The sequence below is a fragment of the Aplidium turbinatum genome, chromosome 12 (assembly GCF_918807975.1).
Source record: "Aplidium turbinatum chromosome 12, kaAplTurb1.1, whole genome shotgun sequence".
NCBI classification, from domain to species: domain Eukaryota; kingdom Metazoa; phylum Chordata; class Ascidiacea; order Aplousobranchia; family Polyclinidae; genus Aplidium; species Aplidium turbinatum.
The window spans coordinates 7153960-7164297 of NC_137483.1; the positions used below are offsets into that span (position 1 = coordinate 7153960).

General features: G+C 34.8%; 1 protein-coding gene across 1 annotated transcript; it reads right to left on the minus strand.

The window, feature by feature from the left end:
* Positions 1–5273: 5273 nt before the first annotated feature.
* On the minus strand, positions 5274–9698 carry LOC145780538 (uncharacterized). The gene is made up of 5 exons (XM_082592165.1): positions 9585–9698; positions 7487–7537; positions 6132–6277; positions 5858–5990; positions 5274–5290 (listed from the first exon to the last, which is right to left on the minus strand). Exons 1-5 carry the CDS (start codon positions 9628–9630, stop codon positions 5274–5276), a joined length of 393 nt encoding a protein of 130 aa, XP_082448291.1. The 5' UTR covers positions 9631–9698.
* Between the last annotated feature and the right edge of the window lie 640 nt (positions 9699–10338).

Here is a 10338-nt window from a genome sequence, read left to right on the forward strand (position 1 = left end):
ACAATTCTTCTGACCAGCTAAACACTCAACAACAAACACAAGAATCCCAAAGATCACTGCAAAAGGCGTCAAACAGATCAGATGATGTGATGTGTACGATAGGCAAGATGAGAAAAAAGTTTTTTTCCTGTTGATAAAGTTAATATTTGACCATTGTATTTTGTTTACATGTAAAAATATTGTTATTTCTAAAGAGGATACCTTGTGATGTCGAAAACGTTCGTAAAAACTTACACTGTCCAATTTGGTTATATCAAAAAACGCTTTGTATTTTGCATCACATCCCAGGGATCCGCTATTCAGTCGTTTTTAATATGATGTCAGACGTTGAATTGATGTAAAAAGTGTTTGATTTGCAGTCTGGCCAGCGGTTGAATACAAAAAAGTAACGTAATGGTGTCACGTGGTGTTTGAACAACAACCTATCCAAAGCTTGCTTCGAAAGGAGCTCGTTCCAACTTAGGCCGTCATGCACTCCAAACACAAAAAAGCGTCTAAAACTTCTGACTGATAAACTGTCACGATGCCTTACAAAAGCGATACGTTTCCATCAATGATCACTTTTCTCCGAAAGTAATAATTTTTCAAAGAGTTTTGATAAAGTGTAGTGATAATAATCTTTTAGTCAAATCGTAATGGTAGGCTATAGAAGAGGTCGTTTGTACTTTGCCAAATGGAAGTCTCGTTCTGTGTGACAAACTCAAAGGCATGTCCAAACGATACAAAAAATAAGTACATTCAGCAAGATATCAAATCTTGCAAAAAAAATCTTTTTAAGGCTGATTGCTATTGTCGTACAAAAAAAATCACTGAAGTTTTGACTTTTCCTTTTACAAAATTGAAGGTTATTATATTTCAAAAATTCACGTCTATGTCTAAATGATTGAAATGGTTTTTTTATGTTGTCAAGTAGATTTGCAAGGTAACATTAAGTACATTTTTTTCTAATTTGTTGAACATGCATTTTGTGTCGAGTTATTTCTTACACATTACAAGATTTCCTTCTCTTCAAATTTTGAAATAACATTTTAGATCCAGTGTGCGATTGACTGCGTTACTGCAAAAGCCAATCTTTAGTAGGCCTAATTGATACACACCCAAAAAAAGGGCGCACAAACTACTGCAGACTGATAGACTATGTCACAATACATCATAAAGATGTTTTTCCGAATCAAAGACCCAGAAAACCAATTTTGTTTTATATTGGTTCAGACGTCTGCAGACGTTGAACCAATGACAAAAATGATTTGCTGATTTGGAACAAAGTGACTGCTGTTCCCAATGTGCAACATTTTGATGAAAAGTAATGAAGTTTAGGCCACAGCTTTCTGGTCCACTTAGGCTACTCTATATTGACTGACAAAAGCAGCGGTTGAAGACTATGTGGCATGAATTAGTGGTGCGATACTGATAAGCCCAGCCTCATGGGCGAAACACGTGTCTATCGCTGTCAATTCTTGCTACACTCGACTGCCGAGAAACACATGTTTTTGGGAAAAGTCTTGATGGCTAGTGTGGAGGCTACACCGGTTTTAATTAGCTTTATGAGACAAGGAAAAAGTTTCGTATCAAAATAATGCAATTCAGCATATTTCCCTTATTTTGTCGGATATGTTTTTTGTGCAACAATGCTTAAGAAAAATTGCTGAGTATGGTATAGCATTTTAGATGCAGTTTGAAAATACAACTTCGCGGTTGATGGCGTTATTACAAAAGGCAATCATTTGTCACGGAAATGTATTGGAAGACAAAATTCACAAGAGCTGCTGACTGATAGATTACGTTACAAAAACGAGGCATTGCTCCGAATGAAATAATTTTGCAAACAGTTTTGTTAAAGTGTAGTGATAATAATCTTTTAGTCAAATCGTATTGGTAGGCTAAAGAAGAGGTTGTTTGTACATTACCAAATGGAAGTCCCGTTCTGTGTGACAAACTCAAAGCTGTGTCATAACGATACAAAAAGTAAATACATTCAGCAAGATATCAAATCTTGCAAAAAAATTTTTTTAAGGCTGATTGCTATTGTCGTACAAACAAAAAAACACTATAGTTTTGACTTTTTCCTTCTACAAAATTGAAGGTTATTATATTTTAAAAATTTACGTTGATGTCTAAATGATTGAAATGGCTTTTTTATGTTGTCAACTAGATTTGCAAGATAACATTTAGTACATTTTTTTCTAATTTGTTGGGCATGCATTTTGTGTCGAGCTATTTCTTACACATTAGAAAATTTTTTTCTCTTCAAATTTTGAAACAACATTTTAGATCCAGTTTGCGGTTGACGGCGTTACTGCAAAAGCCAATGTTTTGTAGGCCCAATTGATACACACCCAAAAAAAGGCGCACAAACTACTGCACATTGATAGACTACGTCACAATACATCATAAAGATGTTTTTCCAAACTAAAGACCCAGAAAACCAATTTTGTTTTATATTGGTTCAGACGTCTGCAGACGTTGAACCAATGACAAAAATGATTTGCTGATTTGGAACAAAGTGACTGCTGTTCCCAATGTGCAATATTTTGATGAAAAGTAATGAAGTTTAGGCCACAGCTTTCTGGTCCCCTTAGGCTACTTTAGTTAATCGAGAATTGACTCACGTTGCCAGTAACTCATCGCCATTAATGGGTAGGCTCACGGCTCACACTGAAGTTTTTTTTTTTGTAAAGACTTGCTTGTGAAAAAGTTGAAGTAAAAACACAAAAATGAAGTATATTCGCAAAGTATTATATTCTTGAATAAACCATAGTTTTCCAAAAAAAAACGAAGTTTGAACAGCTTCCATCTGATAAAAACTATAACTGATATCATCGCGAAGGATCAAAAAGCTGTGAAAATCACCCAGAAAAATTCTTTGTTATGATTTTCATTTTTCAGTATGCAAACCAAGGTAAACCTCAATACACATACTTTTGCGTCAAACGACGAAAATCGTTTTCCCTTGTTTTTAATTAGCTTTATGAGACAAGAAAAAGGTTCCGTATCAAAATAATGCAGTTCAGCACATTTCCCTTATTTTGTCAGATATGTATTTTGTGCAACAATGCTTTAGAAAAATTGCTGAGTATGGTATAGCGTTTTAGATGCAGTCAGAGAATGCAACTTCGCGGTTAATGGCATTATTACAAAAGCCAATATTTTGTCACGGAAGTATATTCGAAGACAAAAAGGCAAAAGAGCTGCTGACTGATACATTACGTTATGATAGGTTACAAAAACCAGGCATTGCTTTCAGCTTTTTTCCAACCAACAAACACCTCTGCTCCAAATGAAATAAACGTTCAAATATTTTGAGAAAAAGATACGGGCCTACACGGTTTTGAGGTAAGCTTTTATGAAAATACGCTTTTGAAGACCAACATTAAAATAAAATTCCAAAACAAAACTTCGTTCCTAAACTTCTCATCAAATTTTCCTATAATTCGACTGATGATCCACTGGGATGCAAGGTGTGACAAAACATTTTAGATAAAGTAAACAATATCACACCAAATCAGAAGAATCGGTTTATTTAAATACAGAGCTTTCGCCACACAAGTGTGGCTTCATCAGTATAAACTATCAATGTTTTTTCTATTTAAATAGTTTATACTGATGAAGCCACACTTGTGTGGCGAAAGCTCTGTATTTAAATAAACCGATTCTTCTGATTTGGTGTGATATTGTTTACTTTATTTAAATAAAAGGTTTGAATATATTGAGTTGGTCCTAATAGTGTTTCTGCTGACATATACCAAAAGTTTTGGATCCTCGCAGAGAAAAAATAATTATGTAATCTCTCAAGAAACTGCAAAATTACCATTTAGGTAACGATTCATTGCTGATACAATATGTGCATTGTGCAATATTTGTCAAAGCACAATAATTTAAATGCGCATGTTTTTTCCACAAAAGCAGAGCAGTTTAGATAGCCGATGTCAAGTTCTTTTCAGTATCTTTAAATCACTTGTTTTTATACAACATTTCTACAACTGCAAATACTACAACAAACATTTATAAATATTTATGTGAATATAAGTGTACCGGTACATGCAGAAGTTTATGGGCTGGTCAAGAACTCACTCCTTGTTGCTTTCCGACAAGAAATCAACAAAAAACTTGTCACATCAGTCGGTTTGTTTTATGAGATCAACTGAGTTTTGTCCAGAATTTTCCTACTGCTTCCTGTTATAAGTTAGCAACAAATGTAAAATGACATTTTTTCAGCATAGCGTATCGATTGCTCTCTGATAATTTCAAGAAAACTCAGATGTAATTCAAAGATTAATCCAAGCAACTCAAAACTTTAGTTTGCAAACAAAAGGCAGAATCATTACGGTTGAATGCTTTACAACAAAGCCAACTCATGAGATATCTGCGTCGCAGTTCCACGCACGGCGGTGTTCAGTAATCCTATTAATCCGTATAATTTGAAAACAAAGAACTAGCTAGTAGCAAGCTAAAATATTAGCGTATGTTATGAAAATTATGGTATATCTCTAAAACTATAGACAATAGCAACGTCATTTAAAGCGTAATAAACACTTGAATAATTTTCAGGAAAAGTCAAAAAAATTCAAAGGTGTTGATCGCGTAGTTCTTTAGTGATATTGCTTTAAAAAGTACTAAGCTCACACGACCCCCTCCTACAGGACAAAAGGTTAAACAATGGGATGCCCAAAACAAGAAAGAAGTAAATTTTTTCAGTGATGCCTGTTGTGGCCAAAATAGAAATTGGAACATTACCACCTTATTTTCGTGGTTTCTTCTATCTATACGAAGCAAATTCAGTTGAAAGAATAAGCCATTATTTTTTTGAAAGTGGACAGTCTCAAAATGAAAATGACAATGTGCATTCGGTGTTTGAACGAGCCAGAATAAATGTCGAAATATTCACTCCAGAGCAGTGGTACATGTGGATCAAGGGAGCATCGAAAACAAAGTATCGTGTCGTTGAAATGGACCAAAAAGAAATATTGGATCTACCACAGCTGCCAGAACAGATTATTTAAAAAAAGGCACAGCTAAAATATCTAAAGCTCAAGTTATCACCTACACTAGCGATAGCATTTTGATGAGCTCTTCAGCTTTGGAAGAGCCGAAAAATGTTGGGATCCACCTGAAGAGGCTTCAACAAAGTAGCCTAACAAAGTTACTTTATAACAGCTATACCATGCACCACTAACGATATCTCAAGCTAAGAAAAAGGATTTAATGAACCTTTGCAGAAAACTGGCTATGTGCCTACCACGTACCTACCATACATTCTACGAAACAATTTCCGTTTATGAGACCCTGGAAGCTGCAGACACAACTGACTAGAACTTTAAACTCAGTAAGTTACTGGTTGTCTGCTACGTTTCTTTCAATATTGTTTTATGCATGTTGATGTTTAAAGCTTAATTATAATTCTTCCTATTTCGAATACAACAATTTTTGCTGTATTATTGTAACTACATTTCGACAATTTTTTTTGTTAAACTATCGTATGTCCATATTCATTTTTCTAACGTTCAATTTTTGCAAAAAATAGTTATCGTTTTTTCAACAACAAAACTTCATGTTAAAAACAATGTTTAGTTGTTATGTTTTTCCGTTGGAGAACTTTTAGAAAGATTATACAATGTACAGAAAAGACAGCGTGAATTTAAAATTCAATTTTCTCAAAACTGCATTTTTAGAGTTACGATAGTTCAGCTTATTAGCGACGAAATGCTTACAAGAGTTACACTTTTGACACTAAAAGCTGAAATATTGATTAATTGTTGAGTAATGCAACGTTGATTAAACGTAAATCGTTGTAGAACGACGAGATGAAACATTCTACACTCACAAATACTTTCATATGAATCAGAAATAATCAACTTACATGTGACATCCAGTGTATAGACAGGTGACCTCCCAGAAGTAGGTACAGCTTCAGTGTAAGGAGTGATGGCCTGACAGGAGACTGACAAGCCATTGTCTTCCTTATTCATTTGTCGAGTTACAAAAGTTCTCGCCTGTCAATATACCGATAAAATTTGTTTTCTAAGCAAGACGTTCTAATAAAATAACAAATCTTTAAAAAATAAAATTGGTTTAAAGAATAATTGCTAGTCACTTAATTCATTTTATAAAAATCATTTTTCCAGTCGCCTTACTTTGTCTTTAACAACAGTATCACTTCCCAGGAAATAACGGGACTGTGTTCCATCTGGTGCCACGTCATCATAAATACACCGGATGGTGATCCTGCGTCCGGTTCTTACTGACAAAGACTCAGGATCAATTCTAACCGGATAGGGAGCTGCAAAACAAACAAATGCCAAGACAAAGCAGAGCTAATAGTTTCATATGTGCAAATAAAAACGATCTATTACAAACTAATGCTGCCGTTTCGCTGTGGTAATTGTGTTTTTCCACAAGTTTTCGAAACACAGTTCCCTATTCATGTGCAAATGACGACTATGATAATGTTATAGCTTTATTTATTGTCGCTCTATACCAGCGAAGGCCTTTTAGCGACAGGGCTCATTTTTAAATTTATAATCTGGTTCACGATGTCATTACGTTGTTACCCAATTTATACTTGGTGTGTTGTACAAAAAAGAACACAATCGGTATCGAGTTTAAGGTATTCGGTTTAACCAGAAAGCTAGTCTGGGTTGGTAAAAGGATAGACCCTCAATAACAGTAAAAGGTTACTGTTAATTCTTTATTCACTTGTTGATTTATGCATATCAGTTTGTATTCTCTGTGGATGCTTCTCTTGTATCATGGGCCAATCCAATAGATGTTTGCTGGTACACCCCTTCGTTTTTTTGGTAGATGCTGTTTGCATTTTCTGCTTTAGTCGTAAAATCTTGTTCAATATTTATATAGTGGCACGTGGCAGTAACACAAAGGTAGTCCAAATTCACATAAAATATACTCAAAGGTTGAAAGGTTGTATTTAGCATCCTCTACTTAGACTACCAACTTATAGTAGCGACTCTGACTGCCCTATGGTTGGTTCTGTGTCAAGGGAAGGGGGGGGGGATCCGCCCCCCTCCCCCGAGTTTGTTTCTACTGTAGTTACCGTACATTTGTTTGTTTTCTGTACACAGCTGAGTTGATGACTATGAAGCTTTATCCGTATGCAGGCGTTCTTAGTGAGTGATTAATCTGATAGGCTTAACTAAGATTGCTATCAGCAAGTGGAACCAGCATACATTTAGAAATAATAACTGCATCATGGCAGTCGCAAGTATTTTTATTTCACATTATTGCTGCTTTATGTTTTCATTCCTAGCAAAGGTGAAGCTATGACTTGAGAGACCTATGTTTACGCTTACTTACATTTGTGTAGTTTTTTAAACTGGTGAAAAATTCTATTTGAGTGAACCACCTTTTCATGACTGTGCGGTGAAAATACACACTATATTACCATAGGTCTGCTTGACAATATAATAAGCCAAAAATTATTGTGACCTCGAGGCCCACAAAGAGCTTAACACAGCACTGAGTAAAACCATACCTTGTCCTGTTGAAACCTGGGCCTTTGCGTTCCATAAGTTCACTGATCCACCTGGTAAAAGATAAGAAAAAGTTAATTACTAAAAGGTTAATTTATTTTCAACATAACTTTAATTCACATTTCGTAAACAGGCAGCAAAAGTTAAATGTAATATTGTTCTATGTCCTTACGGTTATTTCAGATATCAATAAATTTTACTATCCGGATGACGGATATAGCCTACCCGGATATTTATATTTAAGCTAACAGGTTAACAGGATAATATACAGTAATCCACAGACAACCTCTCTTCCGGAATTTACACGAATAGTGGCTTGCAAAATCATCTAACCGTCGCACAGTTTATTGTGGATGTCTGCACGTGCTATCTAAATAATAAAGTCACGCATTCTCAATATTTATTGTAGCTGCAACGTATTTCTTATGAAGCAAAATTACGCATTGATTGTTAAATTATGTAACCAGGAGAGTAGCTTTGTTACTGTGAATGGAACTTTAGACGAATTTGCATTTTCCTTTTACCATTTATTCGGGGATATAGTGAGCTCACTATGTCCCCGCATTTATTGATCACAGAAAGTAGCCCCAAGGTAGGCCTACAGTGTTTTTATTTTTTAAAAGTTTCAATTTGTTTCAATATCTCTAAACTTTTGTCAATTCAAAGTGTACACTCGAATTCAAAACTTTTCGACTAAATCTCTTTACAGTCCTAACCCTACTATACAGGCATTGACAAAAATAATAGTTTCTGTCGTTCGTGTTTCTTTGTAAGGCACAAAAGCTCACAACTGTCACATTCACACATAAGCACACCTAAACTTGCTAAAAAGGTGTAAAACGTGTTAGCAACGTACGTTTTATGTTATCCGGTTAGTCAATAAAATATATCCGGATGTTAATTAGAAAAAAAGAGTACCGGTTAAACGGTTAATCTCTATCCGGATAGCCCGACTCTTCATGTCCCGATTTCAACTCCGATGATATTCAGCACGACCGGCTAGCGTCTTGCATGTGTCTTTGCTATAGTAAACGAGCGTAGGCCTATACTAAAACGCATTTGCATACAAATGCAGCAGAATTTTATACATGCACAAAATTTAAAAATTACAAGAAAAATTTAACGTAACTTTACAAATATGAGATCTTTATTGAAGTTAATCAATAGAAAGAATGCAGTGTGCAGTTAATTTCTATGAGTTTAAAGTTAATTTAAATTTAATGACTTATAATTTAATTAAATGAATCCAAATAATTAAACTTGAATAAAGTAAAATTATAGCAGTTGAGATAAAAAAACAGTTAATTTAAATGAATTCATAAAAGAAGCGAAAAAAGCACAAGCTGTAGCCTACCTACAAGGTCACACTCAACTATTTAACCATTAGAAGGTTGGACTTCTGGAGTCTTGCTCAGTTTGGGGGGAGGCTGTCGATTCTTCTTATACTTTAGGAGTGATATCTCTGTCATTTTTTAAAGGCACGGTTTCAAAATTTGGGATTCATTTTGTAAAATTATTCACGCTGAGCATATCTGAAAATTAAAACTATGTGAATTTTAGAACTGCTCACATACGTTGAAATGTTGAGGTGACTTATGACTGTAATTGTAGCGTGAGTTTACACATTATTTTTTGGTAGAGTAATGAAGAACATGCATTGCAATGTTGTGATTAAAATTTTTTTACATAATTTTACATACAGCCAATTCCTTTCACGCTGTGAAACAGTTAGGATTAACGAAACATGGGCCAAATTAATTACTTTCATCTAGCTGGTGGGAAAATTTTGAACAATAGAATATGAAATATTTTAGAGGATGTGCTGAGAAATGCCTTAAATCTCTCAATTTATAACCTTTATTTGCTCAAACTTTCAACTCAATAGAGGTAAATAAAAGTTAGGAAAAGTCAAGAAATCTCGTAGTCGCAGCCTCAGTGGTTTTAGAGATACAACTGTTGATACAAAAAAGTTGAATTGACAGCCCTCCATCCCAACCTTCAAAGGGTTAAGACGTTTGACGCGTTAAGCATTATGTTGCTATTAAAAAAAACAACCATTATCACATTGAATGCAACAAGCCAGTAAAAGGTTTTACTTACATAAAACATTGTAGAGAACAATGTATAGATAAAGCTGAGATTTCATTCCCGTTGTTGTTGAAAAAGTCACCTTACAAACTGAAAAGATTATGGTAGTTTTTATAAGTAGGCCGACTTACAATGAATACGCTACTGCAATAATACATGTTACAAAATCAAATGTAGATTGACATAGACACATTTCAGCCGCTGTCTAGTTCAGAGCTTTGCAAACTTTTCAATATGCGGCCGCATTTTGGATTTTTTTTTTGCCACCTCTTGGTGGGCAGTTTACGATGCAAACTTCCCTCTATACATAGAATCAGTTTTAATTTCTTTGACAACCCTACAACCCGTTTTGTCGCTTCTACTTTTTTCTCGGCCCGTGCTATGTTGACATGTATTGTTTTCGCTGTGATGATCAGAAATAAAAACAACTGAACTGATTTGCAAAATTCCGCCAGAGTTTCTTGATTTACGTGATTTCTGCGAACGGGTTTGAAAAGATAAATTATATTCAAATTAGGCTAGTTCCTACAATAGTATAGTCAGGAAAATGGAGTACTGAGCATTCCATTCATCAGTAAGCTTATGTGTGCCATGCATAAACCTTGAGAAAAAGCACATTTTTAAATGAGTGGCGCAGGCTACACAGAAATTTTCAATGGTGGGGAGAAAGTGAAAACAAATTTCATATTATTATTAAATACAAACAGAGCCATCCATGGTAACCACCTGTTATTCCGCGGCAGAAATAATTCTGGGCTTATGAAAG